The sequence below is a fragment of the Brienomyrus brachyistius genome, chromosome 6 (assembly GCF_023856365.1).
Source record: "Brienomyrus brachyistius isolate T26 chromosome 6, BBRACH_0.4, whole genome shotgun sequence".
NCBI classification, from domain to species: Eukaryota; Metazoa; Chordata; class Actinopteri; order Osteoglossiformes; family Mormyridae; genus Brienomyrus; species Brienomyrus brachyistius.
In genome coordinates this window covers 22,045,835-22,073,814 of record NC_064538.1, presented here as the reverse complement: position 1 = coordinate 22,073,814, position 27,980 = coordinate 22,045,835, and the positions used below count along the sequence as shown (strand labels likewise).

The 27,980-nt window shown below is 43.8% G+C and overlaps 1 protein-coding gene across 13 annotated transcripts in view; it reads right to left on the bottom strand.

The window, feature by feature from the left end:
* hspg2 (heparan sulfate proteoglycan 2) overlaps positions 1–27,980 on the bottom strand; it is a 114,984-nt gene that overhangs the window by 35,861 nt on the left and 51,143 nt on the right. For 10 of the 13 annotated variants that reach the window (XM_049016659.1, XM_049016656.1, XM_049016658.1 and 7 more), the window contains 40 exons: positions 27,517–27,636; positions 26,322–26,453; positions 26,097–26,241; positions 25,234–25,385; positions 24,394–24,543; positions 24,095–24,258; positions 23,397–23,576; positions 22,945–23,141; positions 22,325–22,472; positions 21,881–22,008; positions 21,474–21,560; positions 21,024–21,082; positions 20,832–20,893; positions 20,306–20,446; positions 18,932–19,105; positions 18,119–18,298; positions 17,820–17,938; positions 17,546–17,657; positions 17,024–17,137; positions 16,738–16,865; positions 15,659–15,745; positions 11,851–11,918; positions 11,237–11,304; positions 10,792–10,932; positions 9,277–9,468; positions 8,877–8,915; positions 7,495–7,599; positions 6,437–6,697; positions 6,284–6,316; positions 4,804–4,887; positions 4,281–4,373; positions 4,060–4,149; positions 3,664–3,894; positions 3,055–3,168; positions 2,828–2,955; positions 2,582–2,668; positions 2,419–2,477; positions 1,991–2,155; positions 1,649–1,759; positions 833–933 (listed from right to left, as the gene is read on the bottom strand). In XM_049016659.1, the coding sequence (XP_048872616.1) occupies positions 833–933; positions 1,649–1,759; positions 1,991–2,155; positions 2,419–2,477; positions 2,582–2,668; positions 2,828–2,955; positions 3,055–3,168; positions 3,664–3,894; positions 4,060–4,149; positions 4,281–4,373; positions 4,804–4,887; positions 6,284–6,316; positions 6,437–6,697; positions 7,495–7,599; positions 8,877–8,915; positions 9,277–9,468; positions 10,792–10,932; positions 11,237–11,304; positions 11,851–11,918; positions 15,659–15,745; positions 16,738–16,865; positions 17,024–17,137; positions 17,546–17,657; positions 17,820–17,938; positions 18,119–18,298; positions 18,932–19,105; positions 20,306–20,446; positions 20,832–20,893; positions 21,024–21,082; positions 21,474–21,560; positions 21,881–22,008; positions 22,325–22,472; positions 22,945–23,141; positions 23,397–23,576; positions 24,095–24,258; positions 24,394–24,543; positions 25,234–25,385; positions 26,097–26,241; positions 26,322–26,453; positions 27,517–27,636 (4,949 nt within the window). The remainder of the gene's footprint in view (positions 1–832; positions 934–1,648; positions 1,760–1,990; positions 2,156–2,418; positions 2,478–2,581; positions 2,669–2,827; positions 2,956–3,054; positions 3,169–3,663; positions 3,895–4,059; positions 4,150–4,280; positions 4,374–4,803; positions 4,888–6,283; positions 6,317–6,436; positions 6,698–7,494; positions 7,600–8,876; positions 8,916–9,276; positions 9,469–10,791; positions 10,933–11,236; positions 11,305–11,850; positions 11,919–15,658; positions 15,746–16,737; positions 16,866–17,023; positions 17,138–17,545; positions 17,658–17,819; positions 17,939–18,118; positions 18,299–18,931; positions 19,106–20,305; positions 20,447–20,831; positions 20,894–21,023; positions 21,083–21,473; positions 21,561–21,880; positions 22,009–22,324; positions 22,473–22,944; positions 23,142–23,396; positions 23,577–24,094; positions 24,259–24,393; positions 24,544–25,233; positions 25,386–26,096; positions 26,242–26,321; positions 26,454–27,516; positions 27,637–27,980) is intronic. The other 3 variants (XM_049016665.1, XM_049016667.1, XM_049016666.1) reach the window with 1 other exon arrangement.

Here is a 27,980-nt window from a genome sequence, read left to right as displayed (position 1 = left end):
GAAAGGTCATTGTGAAAGGCCATTGTGAAAGGTCATTGTGAAAGGCCATTGTGAAAGGTCATTGTGAAAGGTCATTGTGAAAGGCCATTGTGAAAGGTCATTGTGAAAGGCCATTGTGAAAGGTCATTGTGAAAGGCCATTGTGAAAGGCCATTGTGAAAGGCAATTGTGAAAGGTCATTGTGAAAGGTCATTGTGAAAGGCAATTGTGAAAGGTCATTGTGAAAGGTCATTGTGAAAGGCCATTGTGAAAGGTCATTGTGAAAGGCAATTGTGAAAGGTCATTGTGAAAGGTCATTGTGAAAGGTCATTGTGAAAGGCAATTGTGAAAGGTCATTGTGAAAGGTCATTGTGAAAGGCCATTGTGAAAGGCCATTGTGAAAGGTCATTGTGAAAGGCAATTGTGAAAGGTCATTGTGAAAGGTCATTGTGAAAGGCCATTGTGAAAGGCAATTGTGAAAGGCCATTGTGAAAGGCCATTGTGAAAGGTCATTGTGAAAGGTCATTGTGAAAGGCAATTGTGAAAGGTCATTGTGAAAGGTCATTGTGAAAGGCCATTGTGAAAGGCCATTGTGAAAGGTCATTGTGAAAGGCAATTGTGAAAGGTCATTGTGAAAGGTCATTGTGAAAGGCCATTGTGAAAGGTCATTGTGAAAGGCCATTGTGAAAGGCCATTGTGAAAGGTCATTGTGAAAGGCCATTGTGAAAGGCCATTGTGAAAGGTCATTGTGAAAGGCCATTGTGAAAGGTCATTGTGAAAGGCCATTGTGAAAGGCCATTGTGAAAGGCCATTGTGAAAGGCCAATATGAAAAGACCCTAAGGCTTCACCCTACCTTGCTCTTGGCTGTGCAGATGAAATGGATGGTTGATCCCACTCTTACACTCTGAGTTTTGGGTTCCTCAACTGTCACTTCAATAGGTTTGGTGGAAACAGCTACCAACATGCAGAGAGAAGGCATTTTATATTCCAAGCATGTATTATTTACATACAGGGTAAGACTGCAATTCATCTTCAAAACAGCAGCTATGCAAAAAACAGCTTCTGATATTATGTATATATTTTTACATGAACAGCTTCCTGATAATACATTACCTTATTTCTTGCAGAATCAAAAATCTTACTGTCTAAAGCAACTAGAGGAGGCAGGACTAAGACATCAGATTGGTTGGTCCCACCTCCTCTAGTTGCTTGGACCCACCTCCTATACTATCTGATTGGCTATCTCTCTGAACCAATCATTTTTCCTTCTGCCCTCTGAACATTTTTGCATGAGTAAACCTCCCAGGACTGTGACGCAATAGTATTATAGCAAAAGAACAAGAAAGAAATTTATGATATACTGCAACTTTTTGTCATCACATCAGATATTTTGGTAATTAATATTAGTCTGTTACACTAAGATGGTGAGGTAGTCAAGAAGAAGAATACAAAGCAGATAGTCTAAGATTCTGTAATTTACCATAGAGCAACTGTAGTTTTGTACTATAATACAAATGATATGATTTATAGCATTTGACTGTTGTTTATGTAGTTATTGTTTTGAGCAACCAAAGGAATATGGTTTAAAAGATATAGCATGACATAGAGAACACATTAAAAACATACTAATATGCCCATAAAAGTATGAACACCAGGCCCAGGGGCGTACCGGTGACGACGATCTCGGCACGGCTCCGGTTGGTATTGTGCCGGTCTTGGCAGGTGCAGATGTAAACACCAGCATCATGAGGCTGGACACTCGAGAAGCGCAGCTCCTCACCTGACCCACACAAATGGTAGTGACATCCTTCACTACAGCCCATAATTTCACTGAACAAGAAGCTCACTCAGAGTATAAAGCTTCTTACAAGAATCGTTAAACTCACTCCTTACATTTTCAGCTGTGCAGTACAGAAGTTGGTTCTACAATTCAATTCGGTGTAAACTTTTCGATATAGTCAGTTTGTCTCCTACATTTTCTCCCTCCACTCAACCCCCAAGGAGAGCGCACCATGTCTGTGTATCTCCACATTGCTCGAGAGGGACCGTCCATCTTCCCTCGACCACTGGAATTTGTGGGGCGGAAGGCTGGTAACTTGACAGCGGAGGGTCACAGTGCCTCCCTGGGACACCTGCACTCTCTCTGGCTGAATTCTCACCACCAGGGAAGCAGCATCTAATGCGGCAGTTGGGAAATCATCAACAACACACGGAGGAGCACAGACTCATGATCAACAGGATCATAATGGGTTTCGATGATGATGGGACTGGGGAATGGTATGACCTACTTTCAAGATGCAAGGCTATAAGGTACATATATTGTAATAAACGTCGGAGACCCAGAAACTGGGCTCTGCACATCTGTGATTTTAAATTGAACAGCTCTTACATTTTCTCCTTAGACACTTCTGCATCTCCCTGTTAAAAACCAGTACTCACCGCTGTGGGTACGGCACTTAATCCTCTCTTGAGGGTTGCCAACATATCCTGGTGCACAGCTAAGGAGAGAAAAAGAGTGACGGTGCTTGTCAATTCAGTGACAGGAGCTACAACATCGCTTCATGCTGATTGGATTACAGTCTGCAGGGCTGATGTCATTTACCGTTCACAGTACTGGCCGGTGTATCCTCGCTGGCAAGCCGTGCACTGATAGCCTCCATTGCCAGTGCTCTCACAGGTATGAGAAAACCTTTCAGGAGGTCAAACATCAGTGTTCGTGATTATTATTCGAGAAAGAATTTTCTGCACTGGGATTTGCAAATAATTGAAATCAGGGTGGGAATTTGGTTAAAGCAATCTGTGGAGCACATGTCCGGAGACGAAATGAGAGACGAGAGAGTTTCCTCACTGATTTTCTGGATCTGTGTGTGGACAAGCACAGGGCTGGCAATCTTCTGGTGTTCCTGCAGTGGGATCGCCGAAGAACCCGGCGGCACACTGCTCACACGTCTCGCCCATGGTGTTATGGAGGCAATTCTACAGTGAGAATGACACAAGGGTAACGACTACATTATTGCATGTTCGCCACGTGCTGTACACACTTCGTAAAGACCCGGAGATGGGCGGAGCCTTTACCGTGCAGACGCCTGTCTCCGGATGGCAGGAGTCGGAGTGCCCGTTGCAGTCACACAACTCACAGTGACCAAGGTAGAGTCCTCCTCCAGTTCGGGTGTACCCTGCAGCACAGTCCTAAACACATAATAGACACAAACATTGAAGGTCCACACGACCCAACGATGGTTGGAAACCATCTGCGCATGGAGCACCATCATAATAAACTCTACGTATAGTTCTCAGAACTGTTCAGTGATTTTTGAATGCACTGTCAAAAGAGATACTTTCTTTCTAATCTATAGTACCTCGTAGTCATTTTTTTTTACTGCTTTAGCAGACACTTTCATCCAAGTGACACACAGTTACTCAGACAACAAGGTCAGACAATCCCCAGAGCAATTAGGGGTTAAGAGCCTTGCTCAAGGGCTCAATAGTCAAATCACTTTGCTGACGCCGGGATTTGAACCGACAAACTTCTGGGCACATGCACAGCATCCTAACCTGCTGAGTCATACACTGCCCTGGGTTCTGATTGGTTAAATCTCTGAAGTTTCAGACTGAGAGCCAATAACTGAATCAGTAGAACATTCATAGCTCCAGAGTCAGTAGAGCTGCCAGCAGGCACCTCACCTGGCAGGACAGGCCCTGGTAGCCAGGTGGGCACCGGCACTCCTCGACTTCCAAGGCCTGTGTCAGGCCGGTGTAGTTTGGCACAGCCACCTCCATGCTGACATCGGAGATGCTGGTGGAGCGCATGTCTGTGTAGTAGGACGCCCGGATCAAGATGTCATCCAGGTCAGCCAGCACCATCAAGAGGTGCTCGCGTGTGGCGGGCATGCCGTCTGGCCGCTGCCAGTTCTCCTGCAGCGTGGATGATGCAAGAAAAACACGTTTCTGGAGTCATACAAAAGAACCCAAAACAACAGTAATGACAGCCTACCATTCAGTTTAGCTGACCCAACAAAAACCAAACAAATGGATAGTTTACGTGCGGACGAGACCCTCAGATGGAAAATCCCCAATCACCTCTTTGAAGACGAGCTCAAACTGACGGGACTCCCGTGTGCCCTGCCTCCTAGGCCAAGGTTGCCGAGTGACCAGGGTGATGTCATTGCCCTGGATAATTTAAAAAGATTGTTTTTAAAATCCTGATTAGAGGACTTTCGGGAGGCAGTTGATGGTTCACATTTTAAGGTTGGCATGTTAACTGGATGGACCATGTGCCCATAACTCCAGCCTTTACTTACGATAATCTGAACGTCGACATCCTCAACGGACGAGCCCCTTGGATCTGACACATAGGAGAGGGTGTATTTCAGGCGGCCACCATAGGAGCCGACCTGCAGAAATGAAGAAAGCCGGCCAAGCATCACCTGTCAGCAGCTGTAAAACATCACCTCTATGCAGAAGCTAATGTCATGGCTCATTTAGTCAGACAGTTAAGCATAATAATTACAGCATTATAGCATGTGACTAGAAACTACAGCTACACACGATTAAAGTTATTCAGAAAAACCCCATGGAGCTCAACTGAAAAGATTTATATTTATATTATATTGTTTTAATGGTAAACAGATAAATATAATTATGTGCCTATGGCAGATACCATCCATATATTCCAGCTAGGAGTTAACTTCAAGATGAAACAGCTAGATGGAAAATAAACTTCAGGCAGTTCTGATGCATGTTCTGCATTATATTAAGGGTAGAATGAGTATGACTGAACAGGAGCTGCCCGAAAAGGCAGGGACTTGATCACGGTGTGGTTACCTTGACCCCCTTATACTGTGGAGGCAGCTGCCAGAAAAGGACTTCCTCTGGGTACAAGCTGAAACCTTTGTAGACCAGAGCATACTGGAGTGGAGGAAGGAGGAAGGGAAGGTGAGGCAGAGGCAGGGAAGCGACAGGGGAAATGGGAGCGAAGAGCAGTGCAGAGGGATGCAGAAGCGGAGAGCGTCACTGCAGAAAGGGCTTCCCCCGCCCAAGCTCAAGGAACACGTACTGAACAAGACCAGCAGAGCCAAAAAAATAAATCATTATTAGATTATTGGAAGTACATAGTCTAAATGTAGCAATATATCAAACACTGACGTATTACATACATGCAGGACTTTGTTTGCTGACGCTATAAACTTGTTAGCTCAATTTGTACTGTCTGAGCTGAAATCTAATAATCCCTCCATCCTTTTATGCAGAAAGGCAGTGGTTTTCTCAAGAAAGTAGTGATTCATATGCTTTAATAATGGATTTAATAATGATCTTAATCTGCAGTAGGACTTCAAATATAAATTATAACTAAACTGCAAATCATGAAAGGATGCATGAAACTGAATGGCAGGTACTATGAGAGGTATGTCCCTTACTGAACTTCAGAATTTTGCACATTCGTCGCATTAAATTTGCACAGATCTTCCAAAGAATAGAGGGAGTTTGAAAGAAAAATTATTTATTTTGTTTCATTTTTTTTGGATTTATCAAGATAATATGGCCTGATGAAATTCCTCAGTGCTGAAGAATAGCATTGAAGTTTTTTGAGTAATGAGTCTTTCAGTGCTGGACTAGGTATTTTTTGTTACACACACACACACACACACACACACACACACACACATAATAATATCTTTGTGGGGACTCTCCATTCATTTCTATGGGGAAAACTCTAATCACAAAATGACAACCTTAAGCCCTACCCAGCCCTAACCTTAATCATAAGTAACCAAACAAAATATGAGACTTTTGAAATTTTGAGTTTTTTGATGTCATTCACAGATCTTTGTGGGGACCTGATAAGTGGTCCCCACCTCATCGAAATGTCACATTTATCACATTGTGGGGGATATTTGGTCTGCACAATGTAATATAAACATAATCCACATGTGCACACACATACACATACACACACACACACATATAATACAACAAGGTTTGTTGTTCTTATTTAACCACTATAGATAAATGTCAACAAATTTCTCAACTGTGTTACCTTTCATTAAAGTTCCCTTTTATTTAAAACTGATTTTGGTTGAAGAATTCATAAGCAATAGAATAAAAAAAGACTGAAATGTGCAAATGGTTTTCCATGATACTGTAGCCTAACTGCTGAGGTCGCGACATCTCTTCCCCGGAGGGCTTTGCAAACTCATGCAGAGATTAACCTCACAATCAAACAGATAAACTGTAAGGTGGGGTTTCATAAAGCCTCCAAGAGCAAGCGAATGTTAGAGCCAGGCCTGGTCATATGTGAACCTACCACATTCACATCTCGGCGAGTCTGAGGCAGAGCCTGTCGACGCCCCCCCCCCCCAACGACAACAGAACCAGTGAGATGAGACAACAACGGCTCCTCAGAGAAACCACAAAACTGCATATATGTCAGTAGTACGGGCAGGATCAATTATAATACCTGGGCATCTGAGAGCTCAGAGGAATAACCGGGGGGCGTGGAATGAGGTCCACGGGCCCTGTTGGATGCGGAGGCCAGGAGGCCAGAAGGCTGATGCAGAGGTGTGGGGGCATGTGGACCAGAAGGTAATGGGGAGTTCCATGGTTTGAGGGAAGCAGGGGATGCAGGAAGTGAGAAGGGGTGACGACTGGCTGGTTTATGTGAGAAGTTGGAAATTAACGCCCATATCTCCTCGTCCAACTTCTGGATATCATTGGGTGACTGCCAGGGAGCAGGGTGGATGAAACAGAGTGAGCAGGGCCCCCCCCAAGACAGAACTACCTATAAAGTGTGACTATGCTGCATCATAGACGATTATATCATGCCAAAATACGGTGGGAACAAGATCAGACCACAGAGAAGTTTTTACCAAATTAGAAGCACCAAAATAAGCTTGGTAGAAAAATTACAACAATTACAACACAAGCACACAACTACTCTACTCAAGACAATATCTTGCATTACTGAGAAGATCTAACATGCAGGTATGCTGTACTTCATCGTTTCACTGGCATGGACATCAAGGTACAATCACAATCAGCAATCAATCAATGCTCTTTCCCAATAGGATTGTAGTATTGGGCCAGTACCCAATGGAAAACAACATCTGCATATAACAATTACAGACCAATGCTAAAGACTGTTTGCAAAGGCAGTTTATCAGATTGGTCTATTACTCACTGTCTGTAGGATTAGGAGGTAGAGGTTAAATGAAACCCAAAATAAGGATATTTCTTAACTAATGAACACTGAGAATAACCCATATTTGTACAGATGTCGAGTGCCGTTTTATTGCACACAACCATACTGGTAGTTCTTGACACCAGATGATGACATATCCATGTCAGCTACTCAACTTTTCTTAGCAAAACCTTGCTCAATAAAAACTATGGATCAAAGCACTGCTAAAAGCATGACCATGCACTATGGGAGGGGATGCACACACTTATCCTGGTAAGTGCTGCAGTGTGTCCAATGACGACAGAAGGCAAATGGGATGCACTCATGCTGCTGGGTACCTCGACGGCCCGCTTCAACCTGCCAGAACCTTTCATCATGGAGTCCATGAGTTTCCATATGGAGGCATCCTTCCGCATTTGCTCCTCTGTCCACAGGGAGTCTTTCTAGTTACGTGAACAAAGTGAGGTGGATGAAAGTGTATCCGTGGTAGTTAATAGGACTGACACTACGCTTAGCCATGTCTACAACGTGCATGGTCACATGGGACCCCCTGAGTGGGGGTGTGAGGCTGCCGTTTCCACACACATTAGGAATCACCTCTTCAAATTGTATCTATTTTCTTATAATCTACAAAATGACTGCCCTATCTGAAAATGACTCCTCATTAATCAATTAATGCACTAACATCAGCACTGTTGTTTCGCAAATGTCCATAGACATTTGTATTCACAGTATTGCTTTTTTTGAAAAAAAGTATTTGACGTTTACTGAATTTCTCTTTCCTGAGGTGTACGAATCAATACTGACAAGAACAGAGGAAGCTTAAGTTGTATACAACCTTTAATAGTGTCAAAGCTGTGAAGAGTTGATTTTATGTGTTCAGTTTTATATATAAAAAGAGAGGTAACATTTACTGTCATCCTGTCCAACATATCTGAGTATGTTTATTTGCTTATTAGATTATTAGATAATGCGGATAATGGCTTGTCTAGACCTGTGCTTTGTGTGGCCCTGGGACAGACTCTAGAAGCACCGTAATCCTGTACTAGTTGAACGGTTGGAAGATATATTTCAGTACATTGTCTTCAAGTAGTTTATTGCTAACTTCTAAATACTATAAAGTTTGTTTCAGTATGTTAGAACAGAATCACTTAAATTAATTTAATGGAAGTGCAGGTTTACTTAGGTACAGCAGAATCTTTTTCTTGTTTAGTAACGGAATAGTTTTATTTAAATGTAAGTAACTGGATTTCTTGCCTTAACTGAATAATGCGCTACCATACTATACCATACTATACCATGCACTCTATACCATACTATACCATGTGGTTACCATAAACAATGCAGACCACACTTTTACACAAATAGAATAGATTTGATGTCAGTATAAGGGATACGAGACAGAAATTCAAACTGCAGTGCGCCGACCAATCCAACACTTACTTTTAAAACAATAAGTATTTTTCAAAAACCTAAAAGATATAACCATGCACTCTGTTTTATTGTGGCTCAACCACAATTGCTCAAATTTAGTTAGCATAAATCACTAGCATGCATATCAGTGTTAGTGGACAAAAGCTAGTGGATTGTATTGAAACACAGTATTTTGACTAGCCAAAAATTCTGTATTGTATCAGGCAGCAATCTGCGATAACAGTGACCAAACATCTGGTTTATTTCATCTGCATCACTGCAACTATATAACATCACTCTGCTTTACCTTGTGTGCTCGTCTCATACGAGCATAGAAAGCTTCACTCTAAAGTTTGACAAGGGAAACACAGAAATATTTCATTCATTGTCACGCGAACACACTTCTGATAATGCTGAATTTATTTGGTATAATCACTACTAGAAGCAAAGTAATAAACGTAGGACATAGCTACCACAGAATATTAAGTATAGCTCTAAATGAAATACTACAATTATTAAAATGCACAAAAATGAACCCATTCTGATTAAGAGGGAATCTACTCTTAGGGAATCTAAAGGACAGACTTGCAAGCTTGCAGAGGAGAAAAAAGGCTTTGAAGTTTAGAGGAAAAGTTCATGTGAAAGCGGTGAGAAAGGGAGCCACGTGAGAACCCCATATGGCGAGTCACATGACCAATGCACACTACCTTGTCTCCGCGGTAGGCCTCTGGGAGCTGCCAATAGTGGGCTTCTTGGGCAAGGTTTCCAAATCTGCTGAAGGAGAGCTGAGTGCCCTGAGTGGACACCTCCACCGTGAAACCCGTGGCGATCCGATTAGTGCGCTGGCGATTCACCAGGGCGAAGCCCTGGAAGTGACCGGGGGCAAAAGACGAGGACACCTGGGGGCAACAGAAGAAGACTGACAGACAGGCCCCCGAAAGTAAACTGCAGCAGACTGGAAGCCGGGTTCCCAGAAAAGAACTGAAGAGAAGTTCATCTTTGGGGTCAGCTGATGGGTAACATGACATAAGATGTTGGGTGATAAGACCAAAAACTTGTATCATGGTATTTTTTAACCCTATGGATTACACCAGGGGTTCATGTTGAACGGGTCATTTGTTGCTTCTTTGGGATAATTACCTCATAACTTCAGATGTAAGTCAGACACATGCCTGATACCTAAAATCAAAGCTGACCCCTTTAAAAACCTGTCTGTGTTCTGTCATTTTGTAAACATTTCAAAAACTACATGGTGGATTAGGTCCAATTTTAAATATGTGGTTCTCGAACTTGTTTTCTACATGTTTGCCCAATTTCATATCATTTGATTGAGCCCAACAGGTTTTACAGAAGAGCAAGGAGGTGCAACTAGGTGCCAAGCCTATGCAAAATCTATCTGAAACGTATCCAAAATGGCTACAGTGTAATAGTAGTGTTTCTTGGGATAGCCTTTTTATTCTAAAAGCATTACTGTTGTGATCTGTGTCGGGCGAGCAAGCGGGGAGCGGGGAATCAGGGTCAGGTACTCCAGAACAAAATGGTTTATTCGAGGCAAATGGGGAACCACAGGGGACATACGTCAATGACCGATCTACCAAGACAGACTGAATGCAGACTTAAATACAGGACATGACATCAGACTGAACGCAGGACAGCTGGTACATTGGGAATTCCTACGAGGGGAACGAGTTGGGCGTAGCACATGAGAGAGCTGGATGGAGGGACGTGACAATTACCACTTACGGCTCATAAGAAACATTTCGTCACGCAACACGACCACACATTTGGAGACATTTATATTTATATTATAAATATATTCATATTACACATAATTCAGATATTTAAGTAGACTGATATGGAGCGGATTTCATGCCACCTTGAAGTGCAAACATGACTTCAGTATGGAGAATTATTGTTACAAAGTTATAACTGTAAGTAAGAAGGGTACACACAGTTAGCAGGGGTCCCCTCTCAGTATACTGAGCACAGTGATCTATTGCACTTCTAGCAGGGAACAGTATTGTATAGTTTGGTGCCTACGGAAGTGTCTCACCTGTTATTTCAGCTGTGCTACGGTATGGCGGTATATGAAATATTCATATTCTGCGGGAGATTAACACCGGGATACCATATGACCGGTATGCCGGCCAGCACTATGACCTGCATCTGGAAAACTTGCATTATGCATAAATGGGTCGAGACCAATGGCAGATGGTCCTTACCAAGTCTCTGTAGTAGCTGGAGCTTGAGCACTGCTGGGTGATGCCCATGCAGAAGCAGGAGAGGCAGCCATCTTTGTGGGCAGAGCTCAGGTGGAAATGGCCCGGTTTGCAGTGGCCACATAAGGGACCCTCCACATATGCCTGCGACAGGGGCAGGTAGAGAGTTATTAGAGAATGTCTAGGTTGTTGTTATATAGAGTAGAGAGCAATGTGTGGAGTTAGCCTCCACTGGATAATCAGCTTTACATCTTCTATATCTTCAGAAGTGTCCTGAACTCCATCGTCTACCAAATTAATACCATTTTACATCAATGTTACCAGTATGGATTGTCAACAAAAATTATTATATATATGATGCTGTGAACTTAAACCCGTAACTCTGATGCTCTGTTTAAATATTGAGGATACTGATATGATTTAGATTTGAGCTGTTCCACCATCATACCTTGCAGCGACAAACGCCATTGCTGTCACACCCGTTACTTCCTCTCTGATCACAGCTGTAGCAGTTTCCTTCAAAAACAACAAAAAAATGTGTATATTTAACAGCAGCCTACGTGAGAGATTTTCATCACTCATAAGATGCAATCAAAAAATAACTAAACAATAAAATGTCTTTGGTTACCGAAGCATTTGTGTCAGCTTCGATCAATGAATTCAGCAAAATCAGTTGAAACAGTTCCAAATTACAGAAAAATATCTGACATTTTTTAGAACACACTAACACAAGCAAACTTTTCCTTAACCCGTGAAGGACATATTTTGACCAGGGTAACCTAACAGTAAATAAAACAGAGGTCAGTACTCTTGTAGATGATTTCTAATTTTCTAAAGGTTCTAATGAACCTTTCATTTTCCGTTTTTGTAATTCAAAATAGGAAATAACATTTGCCAAGTCAGAATTAAAGGAAATATTCCTACATTTGCCTTTGATATGTATTTATTTGATTTACTTTTTTAATGTCAAATAAAGGTGACATTCATAGGCTCATCCGCAGATATATGGTGCTACTTCTGGATGAATTTCAAAAGTGGAGCCAATGACTGTTTGACATATACCATTAAGATCATTACGAATGGTACACGCTTGCCCAAGCTGTGGATTGCCACTGTATCCAGCTGCGCATCTGAAAAATGGGAAAAGAAAACATTTTCTTAGAAAAATACGTCCAGGTTAAGATTATAAACCCCAAAAGAATGTCTATATGACTCAGACTCAACAGGCAAAAGTTCTACCCATCTACTGTTTTTGATTAGAAACTGGCTGAATATTATCATTAGACAAAGACAACATCTTTTTTGTACATCACAGCTACAAATAAGCCTTTGGAATGGTGTATTAAGGCATGAATCACGGTCTTTCTGTTACATAGCCTGTCATATGGTCTCAATTACAGCAATAACAACAGTGCGGTTAAAAGAGCCCCCAGATTTGACAGGAAATAAAACCCCAAACCATAAGCCCATTAAACAACCACAACCTGCCACCACAGAATGGGGTATATTTACAAGAATGAAAGACTGAAATAGGATGACATTGAACACATTTGCTTTAACATATTCAATACGACTTTGAAACTGAGCTCACTGGAAACCTAAGGTTAATTATACAATATAGATGTGAATATCTTTATGTAACACATCGTTTACATACATGGCATAGAACCAGCAAAGTGAAAACTGATGAGCCACATCAGTGTTTTTTGGGCTAAAGCAGAGCTCAGCCCATTGTTGGCCTGTACTGAAAGAGTGCTTTTTATTTAAAATTTGTAAAGAAATGTTTCATTGTCCCAAATTGTCCCCAACATTAGGTGCACATATTGGAGTATTAGGACAGCCAGCAGGTATATACATAAATAAACATAAAATCATATATACTGTATGGGTAAAGATATATGCATTTTCCTGTTGCAAAAGCATGGGCTATAGCCCCATGAACACAAAGAAAGAAAGCGAGAAGCTGTCTGGAGAAGGCATAAAGCAGCCACTCAATACCTATCATATGCTGAAACCATCACCCCAAAAAGGACTGATCAGTCATGGGACTGAAGCACCTTTTCGTGTGATGCTTCGGAAACTAACATGCCCCCATGTGCAGTCCGATCACAGATGCTTGCCAAAGTAATCCGGACCAAGAGGGTAAAATTACACCTAAAATTACACTATACAGTATTTGGACATTCGTAACAATCAAAGTAATTGCCTAATGAAGCCACACTCATTGTTTACACAGGTGTCTAATTGAGCACAAAGTAACAAAATCATGAATAACGGCTGTACCACATGCCACCGTGATAGGATGTCATCTTTACAAGTCAGTTAACTACATGGTCAACCGCAAGTGAGGTGGCTGAAGGTTAGAACGTCTGGGAGCAAGTTTAGTTATGAAGTTGTTAGGTCACACAAACACACAGAAAGGGACCCGACTTCAATACCAAAACTGAACGGCAGCTAATCCCACCAGCAATGTTTCAACGTCTAACGGAAAGCCTTCTGAGAAGAGGAGAAGCTATTGCAGCAAAAAAGGGCAAACAAATTTCATATTAACACCCTCGGTTTTGGAATGAGATGTTGGACAGGCTGGTGTTCACATTCTTTTGCCCATAGTATATAGACGCATATTTGTAACAGACCACATTCAACATTTCAATCGACCACATTGCAGGGCAGCTGTTTTCAACTATGAATCTCACTTTATATGGACTCATTTTATAGGTCATATTGTCATTTAACCCTAATGGTTGGAAGCAAAATAACAATCAATTATGATTTGCAAATCAGTCTCACAATTATAATTTATGTACCACTTACACTCTATGTGTCATGTAAAATTGCACCTAGTAAAGCCTTTTTTCTAGCTGATTAGTGAGGACAATTGTTGTGATTGTGATTCTGGTTGGGAGCTCTTGTTTTAGGTCAAAATACATAAGGCACCGGGAATGAGTGGTGATATTTGGTGCTGAGTTAATGGCAGAAATACTGATAATTTCTTTTAAATGTTTGTGAACATGGAGGTTACCAAGGTGCTGGGACTAGGCAACACAACGGTTGTAATGGGTTGAAATGGAAGTTAATGATGAAAATTTGTGTTTGTGGGAAGACCTGAAACGGTTCTTTCATCGCTTGAAGTGCAGTAAAGCCATCAAAAGAGATCTCAAGCCTTTCCTCCAGCTGGTTTATTTTGGTTGTTATGTTGATGTACCTCTTCTCTAGTTGAGCAATCCTGTCCTGCTTTTGAGTATTGGACAGCTTATCAACCAGCTTCTCCAGCTGTGAGTTGAGGTTGACTTGCTGGGTCATCACGCTCCTTAGGACCTCTTTGACGTCCAAGCTGTCTCTCTACAGTGCGTTGAGACTGAGTTTTAAATCGTTCATATACAGCCTCAACAAGACGGGGACGCTGAGGAAGCTGGCCTCTGGGAATGTATTATTAGGAAGAGCTTGGGGAGCTATTGTGTGAGCTTGGCTGCCTCGGCATTGGGATGCAATATTTTAAGGACAGTAAACTGCAGGATGGAATTCTGCAATGGTCAACATTGGCAGGCCCCATGGTGTTAAGGTTCTTCTCATGCTGCAGGTCGAAGCTCCAGCATGTTGTTCTCTTTGTTACTGAAGTCAGCACTGGTTCACTGCATCGCATTGGCAGAAGACTCCCACCAGCGACCATGCAGCAGTGGGTCCTGGCTGGTATCAGTGATTTCCAATCTTCATTTTCAAGTTGAGAGTCCAGGACAGTGACAGAACAGGTGCAACGTATCAACATTCCCAAATGATGATGCAGACAATTTCACTGTTTCCCCATGTTTGTCTGCTTGCCACACCCTCCATATTTACTATTTCACCAAGCAGCCCCAACACAACGTCTATCTGAAGCAACGGAACCCACATAACAAACTATAAAACCCTTATTGGCACAGATACTGAAGAATTCTACAAATAAGAAATACAGGGTTATTAAAGCAAACTGCCAGTTATAAAAGCCTTCTAGCAAACACTGGTGCTTAACCGGAAATGGAAGATTTCTGCTGCTAATGGCAGAATACTTCCTTTGTTGAAAGCATGCAAAGCTGTGTGGGAAATAGCACTGTCTATACAAGAGCTGTGTGACAAAAACACGAGGACAGAAGCCATATGAAGGCCATACATGTCACAAGATTCATGGATCACTTATTAGCACTTCAGAAGATGCTTCAAACATTAACCTGCAGCAGGACTGAAGCTACACACATACCTATGTGTACCAATGCAGCATTCTTGGTATATTTTCCCTGGAGATCTTTATACTTTCCTGTCACTTTGAGATTTTATTGTTTCGATTTTTCATCGTGCACAGGAAATGGCTACTTCATCAGATAAGGAAAAATGGGCTCCTGGTCCTAAGTAACAATGCCTTTAATAGATAAATAAGATTCTGTGGATAGATGAAATTAATATCAACTTGAAAAATACAGCATTATTACGTTTATTTAAAAGGTGCACCAGTTCAGACCAGCTTCCCGCAGGCAACAGAAAAATACAAAAATCACCACTTCAGTGCTTTAAAGGTCGTAATAATGACTATGCCCACAATTCACCATAAAAACACATCAGAGGGGTACAAGAAACTGGTAGGAACTATATCAGAGTCCACACTAAACCCCATAAAATATGTATGGGACATGCGGACTGGGTGTCACTGACGGTGGCTTGTTTCTTAGCAGTCTCAGTGACCATTCAATGGAGACAGACACAGAGCACAGCAGTCAAAAGACTCTCCGCCCGACGATTCACAAGGGAAAGGAAGGAAAACCACAGCCCCCTTGGCTTTGACTCCTCAGACCTTTTGTGTACCCTGAAGAAGTGTAAGGGGGTGAAGTACGGGCCTTACCTCTCACAGCGTCGGCCTGTGAAGCCTGGCGGACAACCGTCACAAGTAGGCTGGCCGTCAGAGTCCAAGAAACAAGTCCGAGAGAATCTGGGAAAAGGATTTTTTTTCAATCCGTGGTGTTAAGGATTGACTGCTTCCATTACATTGTCTTATACTGGAGTCTGACACAACACAAGCTCTTCACTAGCAGCAGTTAGGGTTATGGTTAGGGTTAGGATTCGGGTTATGGTTAGTTTGGCAAGCTTACCCGTACAATAACTGTCACTGCTATGGAACTAAGACTGACTATCTTCTGGGGTTTTTATACAGATTTTCTCACTGCAGTTTTCCACAAAATCAACAGCAGCCACCTGCAATATGCTTTCATGATAACATTAAGAGGTTCACGAATAGCTTCTCTAAATCGGAATTTAAGGCAGTAACCATATAGATCAGGGTGGCACTGTGGTTCGGTTGGCACTACCAGCATCTGGGGTTTTAAACCTCTGCTCAATTTGAGGCTTTTGATGACTTGCATGCTTTTGTGTTGTGTAGCTGTCTTTTTGGTACGCCTGATTCCTCCCATAGTCCAAAGACATGTAATTAAACTAACTGCAGTCTTTAAACTGCCTCTCGTATGTGAGTATAAGTGCCATGTGATGGACTGGCATCCCGTCCAGGGTGTAGCCCAGCTTTGTGCCCTGTGCTGCCTGGGATAAGCTCCAGGTGACATCAACCAATACGGACACAGCCCTTGAACAATATGGCCAGCATCATCACTCCAAATGTCCATTTTAGTCTAAAGAAATTAACCTTAAGTAAATTCACTAACTGTTATAATCATACACCAGTGTTTCTAGTGTAGTGCATGGGGACCCCAAGACAGTCCACATTTTTGCTCCCTCCCAGCTACCAGCACACCGAAAGAAAACAAGCAACCAAGAACACTGAATACCTGGTACAGGTGTGCTGGGAGCTAGGAGGTAGCAAAAATGTGAACTGTCTGGGGTTTCCCGAGGACTGGACTGGGACACACTGCCATGGACAAACCGGGCCTGTGAGCAATGCACTGGGCTGGCATAGTCTGGAAGAATACTTACTGGATGTCTGGGGAGGTACCAGGGCAAGGGCACGGCTGGCAGGCTGCTGGGCTGCCACTCCTGGGGTCGCCATAGAAACCAGGCCGGCAGCGATCACAGCGAGGCCCAGCCGTGTTATGCTGGCATTGCTGAGAGACAGAAGGATGGAAACCGAAGGAAATGGAAAAAGGGAAACAAAGCAGCCGTTATAATGGCATGTAAAGTGTAAAGTACGGAATTCATATAGAGAAATGAGTTCAGATTCGCCACGTTATAGCTGACAGCGGAAAGCAGCAACGCAACCTACCAGGCAGTTCCCGGTGTCAGGGTCGCAAGTAGTAGCATACCCGTGGCATTCGCACCTCTCACAGGTGCCAAGGTACAGTCCTGACCCCGTGCGGATGTACCCGACATCGCACTCCTACAGGGGTGGCAAAGGGCGAGTCCGTCACAAACATCATCATATTACTACAGTCTTTCCCAATCCGGTCCCCCGGGGGATTTGCAGACAGTTCATGTTTTCGCTCCCTCTCAGCTCGCAGAAGGAGCTGTCAATGGGTTCCCAGTAGGGAGCTGAGAGGGAGCAAAAATGCGGACTGTCTGGCAGGAAGCTGGGAGGGAGCAAAAACATGGACTGTCTGTGGGTCCCCAAGGACCGGATTGAGAAACACTGTATTGCTGCACTGCACATTGTCATGGCATCATGGCTAAAACAGGAAAATCTCTTCATCTTTAATCTGTAAATGTAACGCAAAGGCTGAGCGAAGCCTATTTCACTAACATTTCAATACATTTCCATAACCTTGTTTGATCTGGGGATGAAAGTCACCTGGCATGAAGGACCTCTGTAACCCTGAGGGCAGGCGCACTCCTCCACCTCTAGGGCACGATCATTTCCTGTGGAGTGGGGCACTGCAATGTCCATCCAAATATCTGCAACACTGCAGGGAAAACCAAAAGTAGATCAAAGAAGGAGCACTAGCAGGAATTTAAATGGGCTGTTGTGAACGTTTAGGGACTGACATATAAGATATATATATATATATATATATATATATATATATAAATATAGTGCAAGAATTCATATTCTTCAGTGTCCATACCCAGTCTCCGTCATACTGTTTGCGTAGGTGGCGCGGATCATAAAGACTGTGATGTCAGCAAGGGCCATCAGCAGGTGCTCGCGTGTGCAGGGCTGCCCGTCCGACCGTTTCCATGCCGACTGCATGGAAGATGAGAAAGTGGGACACTTTAATAAGTGTTACTTTTATTGAGTAGATGGTAGAAAATAATTTCATCAATCACAATAATTACAAAATGTTCAGCGGAGGAAGATTAGCAAATTGTCCAGAAGAATATGATGCCTCCTTGCCATCTAAGCCTGAAGGTCGTGCGCACGCACCTCCCTGAAGGGCACGGTGATCATTGTGGCGACGTGGGGGGTGGGCTTGGTGCTGGAGTAGTGCTCCAGCATGATGCCGTTGCCTTGGAGGGCCACATCTGGCTGGCCCTCGATCGGCGCCGAGTGCTGGCGTGGTACATAGCTCACAGTGTAGCGTAGCTCTCCGCCGTAGGCCGTGACCTGGCAACGACCCCAGCAAACTCATCCAGCGCACAGATGGTCTAAGAGTGAAAACTGACTAAAACGGAACGTTACACAGTAGATAATTATGAGAGGAAAGGAGCCCAAACAGGAAGATGTGCTCAGATCTGCTTAATGCTTTTTGTTTTGTACAAAATCTTAATACAAGCTGTGCAGTTGACTCAAATCATAGCTATCGTTTCACATCCGGTAATAATGCATTAATCAAGCAACCATATTTGACATCATATTGGGATATTTTTGTCTCTAACTAAATATCTTTCGGAAACTGCATTGTGAGACGTAGGGGCTCCGAGGGAAGCATGGGTACATTTCGGAAACATTATATCTTCGCTCTGCAAATTCCACCCTGGGCAACCCCCCCTTACCGGCAAATTCCATCTACTGTTGGGAACCTGTATTTCTTCAGATTGCAAGTGGCAACCCTTGTGGGCGGGGGGGGGAGTATCCATTTGTCAGGGGCTGAGAATTTCTAGCTACGGCCTTGGAAACAAGCGACCTGTAGCGAGTCCTCTATAATAAGGTCGATGAGTTATCGTCCCAGTCGCCACGAGCAGAGAGAGGACAGCACGAGCCAGCAGGGGGGGCCGGAGGTAAGATCGACACACTTACCTTATCTCCCCGAAAGCTCTCAGGAAGGACCCAAAATAAGACGTCGTGGGGGACGTGTGTGGAGAAGCGGAAGGTGACCTCGGAGCTGCCGCGCTGGGCGATGCCGTCGTTGATGGTGTGCGTGTGAGCTGCGTTGGCCAGGCTGAAGAGCTGCCCGTTTACGCCCCCCCGCACCTGACACCCGAACAGAATGCCTCTTACTCACATGGAATCTGACACAGCTGCTTCCACACCGACTGACATCTGCACATTTTAACAGGGCCAATTCAAAGTCTGGCATCTTCTAATATCACCTATAATTCTTACAACACCTTCATATAACAGCCAATATAAGACCATGGCCAGACTATAGTCTGATGAACATGTCTAAGCAAGGAAATGATGTGTCTGCAGACACAATGACTAATTCACTATGATGACTAAGGCACTACACCTGCTTCTCCCTAGAACAGAATGGTTCAGGCATGCCAGAAGTCTAGGCATCAACTTATTTCCATATTTCTGCATTGGAAAATCTGATCACTAACCAATATACTTCTATCTAATATTGCCGGTGCACGCAGTTAAACTTGCCAACACTTATTAGCAGGATATGGCTGCATCCTTTTGTATTATGTGGAAAACGAAAGATCGATCTGCTGGCCAGATTTAATAAGAATCATGAACATGGCAAGGGTCATATTAGTAAAATATAAATAATTTGTGTCTTGTTTAGATTGCGATCGACCCCCCCAATAACTAACAAATAACTAACAAAACAACTTTATTGTCCTCCACTGTTCTCACGTTTCATATGAAAATATGTATGAAGTGTCACCTGTATCCTTTCTGGGTCTCCCGTGCTTATTCTGATTACTAACCCAGGTAGGATTTTTTTGTATTTGAAAGGACTACTGCTCGATTAATGTTTAAGTTGTGAGTGAAAATTTTAAGTAAGCATAACTCAAGCAAAAGTGTGGTAAAAGTAGCTGCTTTTATTTTTTGAAAGTTAAGAAGAGAGTTGCGGCCATATTCATTCAACCTAGGATGCATTGTGAGTTCGTTTACGTTTCGTCGGAATCCATCATGATGGACACTTCACCTAAATTAATCCTATTTTAGTCGTAGTTTAAACTAGTTTCACCAATCCAGGATTAAAATGAAGAAAAGCAATTCGTCTCTGATTAATTAAATGCCAGTTTAAACCTAGATTTATTAACCCTAGATTAAGTCTAAACCAGGATTAATTTAATCAATGTTGGTGCAAACCAGCCTATGTGTGAACTACTGCGGTGCGCTTCATGTGGTCTAATCCAGGCAGACCACCCTGTGACATCACAGTTGCCACCCGTTATGAAAGTGTAAGGTTGATGCTCTGCTGAGTTCAAGACTGACCTGGTCCCTGCTCCACGTGGAGCTGGTGCACTGCTTGGTCACGCCCATGCAGAAGCACTGCAAGCAGCCGTCTGGGTTGTCCTTGGTCAAGTGGAAGGAGCCGCTCCTACATTCGTCGCACAGTGCGCCCACCGCGTTGGGCTACAGGGCAGAGTCACACTTAACTTCACAGCAACAGGCGTCCCTTACATACAGAACACCCCCATAGCTGCAGCGGAGGACGATATCCCCCGTCTGCCTGTAGACAGTGACTTACTGACTCATTTATATACAGAATGATTTCAATCTATGATTTATGCCTCCTCTGCATTTAAGCAAATACTGCTTCAGGGTGCAAAAAGCACAAGACGTGTAATTATTCATCAGCGCTCTGAGTCAGAGCTCTGCTTTTTTTAGTTCCCGCTTTACAGTGCACTTATAAGAACTAAGGATTTGGTGAGCTTTCCCTAGGCTGTGTGAACAACGTATCACATAAGAGTAGATTTTAAAACCATTATGTGTGCATCAGTTGAGCTGCCACAATTACCTTGCATCTGCACGGTCTGCTGCTTGAGGATATAGTCCCTCTGTTGTCGCATTGGCCGTGAGCTAACCATGTTGGGAGACAGGGCGGGGTTAGGGGCTGACTTGCGGTAGCCACAGCGTGTGCTTTCCATGCCGCCATAAGAACTTGGCCCCAGTGCGACTGTAAGACCCGTAAAATATAAAATACACTCACTTTGGGGAACACACTTGCCGTTGGGCTGAAGTGGGTTACCGTGGTATCCGGGTGCACATCTGAGGAACACAGACGCAGAGGAAACACATAAATCAATCAGATCAATAATACAAACCACCAGCATCCTGTTATTATGAATAAATTATGAATACAAACACTTTACTGAACCCCATGGGGGATATTGTCCTTTCGTCCACCCCGTCTTGCTCTCCATGAGACACACATACAGGTGAGAGCAAGCTTGGGTAGCCAGCTTGCAATACACCCTGGAGCAATTGGGGGTTAAGGGTCTTATTCAGGAGCCCAAAGGCAGCATCGGTCTGCCAGTTCTGGCATTCAAACCAGTGATCTTCCCATCATGGACACAGAGTCTACTGAACCACACGTTGCCTGCCTGCATAAGGCTGTAATATGATTCATGAGTCAGGAGGCAGCCTGCGGCTTCCTTACTTTTCACAACGTCGGCCCGTGTATCCCGGCCTGCAGGCATCGCATGTTGCCTGGGAGTCGTAATCCAGGAAACAGGAATCCGAGAACCTGAAAAATAAACAATCAGACGAGCAAACTATCTGCCACAATCATGGGTCACATTTTAGCTCAAAGAGTCAGGCAAAGTCAACATTATTGTAAACGTTCACATGCACGGACGATATGAGATATTAGATGAACTTTACGCAAGAAAATAACATTTAACGCATTAAATAGCACAGCGTTAAACAGCACGACATCAAAGAACATTCAAAGACAGTTCAATGTGACATAATTTTGTATTTTTGTTGATTCTCTCTGGTGTCTGGGCCTTCAGACTTCTGGTCTATGTCACTCTGGCCATGTGTGTTGGGCTCGTGGGGTCTTACCGACGGGAGGTCTCGGTGTATGGGCATGGACAGGGCTTGCAGTCATCTGGGCGCCCACGGGTCGGGTCTCCGAAGTAGCCCGGTCGACATTTGTTACACTGTGGCCCCTCAGTGTTGTGCTGGCAGCTCTGAGGAAGTCCAAGTTGGCAACCTCAGTTTCAGTCTTGCCAAGAATTATAAACTGAGATAAAAGCTAAAGGCATTATATGCAGCAGAATACGTCATCTGCAAGCAGGGGCACATCCAGGGGCGGGTCACAGGGGCGCAAGCTCCTGCAGAAAATTGATTGGTCCCTGAAGTGTCCCTCCCCTTTCACTCAGCGATTAAAAACATGTCATTGGCTAATGATAATATTGGCCCCTCTGTATGTATTATGACCCCTCTTATGCCCCTCACGTTAAAAAAACATCTGCTAATCTGAGACTATTCTGAGAGAGGCCTCACCAAGCACTGTCCGCTGATGGGGTCGCAGGCGCTGGCATGTCCGTTGCAGTTGCAGCCAGCACAGGTACCGAGGTAGGAACCGCCGGACACACGCTCAAAACCAGAGGCACACGACTCACAGGAAAGGCCCGAATAGCCTGTGGGGCACCTGTGGGAAAGCAAACACTAGTTTCAGAGACGCCAAACTCCTAGAAAATGCAAAATCCACCAACAGGGGTGCTCAAAATGCAAGTCTGTTTTTTTAGTTTTCCAAAACACTGATAGTCAAAAACCCAAAGAGCTGTTACATAAAACCCCACAGTGAAGCTTAACCAGTAAAAGGAAATAGCAAGTAAATCCAAGCCGGTATCAGTTTGTTGAGTGAAAAAGGCTTCATAGCTCTTAGTAGAAAACCTTCTGATGAATGCAGGCAGGCCTGAAACTGGACGTCATTCACAGACATTATCAAGTCGAAGTGATTCTAACGCTTCCAACTCCAAAACTTGTATCCTCTGTACTATTACCACTCAACCAACACAAATTTCCACCAGACTCAGTTGCAATAAAGTTTCTGTTCTATTCTATTCTAGTGGCCAATGTGGTTACATGTAGTTTACCCGTGTGACAGAAAAGAGACTCACTTGCACTGCTCCACGTCATTGGCGGGACCCTGGCCGCTGAATTCCATGGTAGTGGTGTCCATGACAATGTGACTGAGAGCCACGCTCACCATGCGGTTGTCATAGGTGGTGCGAATATTGATGCTCTCGAGGTTAACCAGCGTCATCATCAGGTCCTCACGAGTGACCAGTCGCCCTGACGCATGCTGCCAGTTTTCCTAAGATGTCCCACAAACTGTTAGAAAGGCTCGCACACCTTAAAACATCTATTTGCAGCATAAAATATTAATCTAGTAGAATTTTCTCTCCAAAAACACAAACGTACTGCCATTAATTAATACTTCCAAAACAAGAGAGCCTAGGAAAGCTTAAAGAGAAATGAAAGACGACTGACTTTCATTCTTCGCCCAGAAGTGTCCCTGTCAGGGTCTTTTTGGTTATTTTCTACAGAGAAAAAAGCATTCAAAGCTCACCTCTGTGAACTTAATCTCTCTCTCGTTGGTGATCCTAGGAGTTGTGGGACTGGTCCGGCGATAGATCAGCTTTTGGCCATTACCCACCAGCACCACATCTGGTTTTTGCACAGGTTCCGTCTCCCCTCGAGCCAGGGTGAATCGCACCTTGTAGTGCAGGGATCCGCCATAGGAGTCCACCTTAACACAGGCAATTACTGTCTTCACTCTTCAGGTAATGGGCAGCACAACATATAAAACTGAGCTTGATCCCACGGTTTCTGTACACATTTTGTGATGTCATTTACAAACACCGTATTAAGAGCCGTAGTACGTTAACTATTTGTTTGTGTTCTTTGTCTCATTGTCTCCTGTTTTTATTTTCTGTGTCGATTCTAGCGACTGACAGTCTGCAGGGAAGCAGCTCATTGTACTCAAGTAGATAAGGCAATAACCTTGGACTCAGACTCAAAGCTCTTCTATCACAGGAATATATATAGGGGTGAGACCACAGGGACTCTGGCTTGCTGAAAGCCCATTGGCCCTCGGAGTGCCCCTACCCCGTCACTCACTGATTTGAAGCATATCATTGGCTAATGATAAGGTTGGCCCCTCTTATGTCCCACACCTTAAAAAAAAATCCTATAATAGCTCCCACCCTAGGGGCATTTTATCTGAGCAACCAGCCCCTGTCCCCTTCGTGGGGACATGTTGTCCACCTTGTTGCCTAGAAACTGGGATGGTAATGTCCAGAAGGATTCCAGGCTGAGGAAGCGTCGGGATAGATCCACCAGCTGGAATTCCTCCTCTTCGGTATTAATCAGAAGTTGGGTGGAGGAGAGAGGAGGAGAGGCCGGCCGGGACGGGAACGAGACGTTAACACCTGTTGTGGGGAAGAAGTGCTTTATGCCCCCAAACTGAAAGCTGCGATGCCCGTTGGAAGTTCGTTCGAGGGCCGGTTGACTTTTTAAAAATCTCCCGTCATAATCAGGAGTTTGGTCTCATCACAGCCCCGTACCCTTGAAGTTGTCCTCCTCCGTGAAGCGAAGCCTGATCTTGTTGCGGTTCCGTCCGGTGTTCTGGCAGTGTTTGGTGATGCCGAAGCAGAAGCAGGGGATGCAGGCGGAGCCGTCGCCCGCACCGAATTGGCCGCTGGCACACTGGCCTGCTACAATAAGAAGATTAAAGAAGAATCCAGAATTCAGACAAGGACAGAGTTCTATAGAGTTATTATCGATCAGATTTCATCCCAAAAACACATTCATTTGTACACAGGCATTTTTTTGGTTTTTAAACAAAGAATCACGTTGCGATATTCACATGAGAAGGTCAGTAGTTCTGAACAATTTTCCTGGTCAGCACACCCTTCGTTTCACGATGCATCGTGCGACCATTTTCAGTAGCAGTACTGTATGTCATAAGACCGATGTTTGTGCCTCAGAATGCAAATCGTGCACCCAGTAATGAGGTTCTGCGCGCCCATCAACACTAAATGATGGGCAAGACAATTAATCACAAACATGGAGCTTTGAACATTATAGTCCTTATTTACAGCTTTGTCCTTGGATTCGAGATTACTAGAGATGTTTTTTTTTTCCTTCGCATGAGCACCGTGGACCTTGTGCTTGATGCTTTTGTTTGTTTGTCTTGGCCCAACATACTGCAGATATTTTCCCTTGATGCAACACATCTGTTTTCTTTATGCATCATTCCTTTCTATTAGATATTTGGTCCTGCTTTACTAAATTATCATCAAAGGCTGTGGTAAATTTGTCATACTTTGCAGTTGAAATAAATCAGGATTTTTAATTCAGTTGGTAGCATACAAATACTGTCCTGTAGTGGTTATGTGGCCTACCGCCGGGTGGTTTGAGGGTCAGGACCCCATCGGGGATGCCGAACACCATTCCCTTGGCATTGATGGCCTCGCAGGTATACGCCCCCTGATCCCCGTCCTTCACGTCCTGGATGGTTAGGGTTCCGTGCCCGTTCACACTGGTCATGGTGATCCTGAGCATACAGCCATCAAGCATCACGTCAGAATTAACTAGAGGGCTACTAACTACTAAGAACCGAGCAAATATTAAATTACAAATATCACTGACATGCTAATGTTTACATCAAGACTAGAGAAAAGGCTCAATTATTACGCAGCACCATAACATGTGAAAATTAGCCACAGAACAATGCATATTAAATATGCAGCATATTATCAGATCTTGCTTTTGTGGGTTTAATGGATGTCAGCTGATTATTGAGTAACATTAATCAGCTGAGATAAATAAAACGGCATTAGCAAATTCCTAGTTAAATGCATTCATGACTTAGTGATTAATGTTCCCTTTTTCATCTCTGAAACTTCACTATGTTGTTTCACGTAGTTTTAACATTAGTCTGTAAAAGCATTTGCTTCCTTTGGACAAGAATGAACAATGGAAGGATTTGTTGTGTTTAGCAACAACAGCAAAAACCAATCTGACAAGTGACCTTGTTTGGATTGTGCGTCTTTAAATTTGCCAACCCAAGTTTACATTTTAACTTATTTATAAAAGATTAGCACATGTTATCAGGTGGGAAACATGGCTGATCTACATTCCTAGTGCATCCTGCTGGAATTCTAGTGGGGGAGTTGGAATTCTTGCCCGAATGTACAGCAGTGCACTCAATAAGGAGCAGGCCTTATTACTTCTAGGTGGAAGCCCAGCCATTGGCCGGACAAACCTGCTGCTGTTGGGAATGTGGCCCCAGTTGAGCCTCCAGGTGATTATGGGAGTCGGCACCCCGACGGCCTTGCAGGTGAAGGTGACAGTCTCCCCTCGCACGGCCATGACGGACTCCTCGGGGGTGCTGGTGATCGTCGGCGGAGCTGGGGAGCAGCACGCATAGCGGTGAGCATACCGGCGCAAGACCTGGGGGTGGTGGAGTGCAGAGGTCGGATGCACTTACTGCAGCCGTTCTCGTCGGAGCGGTCGGGGCAGTCCGGCTCCTCGTCGCACTGGTAGCTGGCCGGGATGCATGTGCGGTCAGTGACGCACACAAACTGCTCCGGGGCACAGGTGTCCCCAGGGCTCTTCACGGCTGCATGAGCAGACGGACCCCATGCTTTATTACAAACTCCTGAGCTGTACATGTTAAACATTTACTCTAATCTGTAAGTTCAGCAACAGCTTCTTCCCCAAAGCTTACGGACATTAAATTCCCTCCTGTCCACCTCACCTCCCTCCCGATCCAGAGGTAACTCTCCCCAACTTTAACTTATTAATATTTATTCATTAATTTCTCACTTTTAGTCATCTTAAGCAAAATAATGGTGATGATTATTGTAAGTAAGCCTTACTTCTTGTTTCCATGTTATACGTTGTACTGTCTGTATAAACCCCGGTATCTAGCAAGCCCCCCCCCCCCCCCCCTTTTCCAAGCTGTCTTGTGTTTGGAACTTAAATGTTTGTTGAATCCTCCCCATCATTGCTGTTGTACGTTGCACTGTGGTCCTGGGGGAGCACTAGTTCATGCCACTGTGCAGTGGAAGGCCTGTATTCACGGTTTCAGTAACCGTGGTTTCAATTATCCGTGGTGTACTATGGTCCAAAAAAAAAAAAAATCTAAAATTCCGGAAATTTTAGACGCTTCCTAAGTTTCAAACTGTGTATCAAGCAAGTACAGGCTGTAAAATGGTGAGATCCAGCAGCCCACCAGTACAGGTTACGTACAAGTACATTATATCATACTTTTCATTGTAAAATGTGAAACAATATGTTTTTCATTGCTCCTTCACCCTCTGAGGGATATAAAAAGCATTATTTTCATTACTCCGTCATCCGTTGATATATGAAGTTTTTTCATTGCTCTATCATCTCTTGAGAATCAGGCTAAAATGTCTTTAAGAGTTCCTTTCATTCAAGAGAAAGAGTACAGTACTTTACAATAATGTAGAATGTGCTTTATTACTACCGTATTTAATGTTGGTAATGTTTAACCGTGCGCAATTTACTAATTAAACTTTACAATATATATGTACATGAAAATCACGCAGTAGTTCGTAGTTTTACCAAGTGCCACTGTACTTTTGATTACTGGGTGCCCAGATTGTACTGGCTGGTGATGTGGCAGCAGCGCCTACGCCCGTGAGGCTGAGACTCACGGCAGTAGCTCTCGTCAGAGTTGTCCCCACAGTCGTTGTCCCCGTCACATCGCCACAGCTTCAGGGCACAGTGTCCGTTCTGGCATTTGAACTCATTGGGCTCGCAGGGGGACGGGGTGCCTGCGGGGGAAAGATGACGTCACAGGGAACCAAGCTGTAATAGATGCTTTCCTGTGAGCGTGAAGGCAGTCATGGCGTTATGTTCGGGTGAACATAGAGGCTTGGGTCTCCCAATAGAATTTGGGAAGATTTTGCCCTCGGGGGAAAAATTAAGAACAAAATAAAGGCAAAGACTACTGCCTCCGATGTTATGCTGGTATAATTGTTAGCTAGCATTACCTGCAGTTTTCTTGATGAAAATGAAACTAAATAGGTCAGTCCAGTTAGACTTGAGTCGTTTCTTTTCATTGTTGACTTTACGTTATTTTTTAGTGGCCTTTTCTTACATGTGCTGCTGCTTGAGT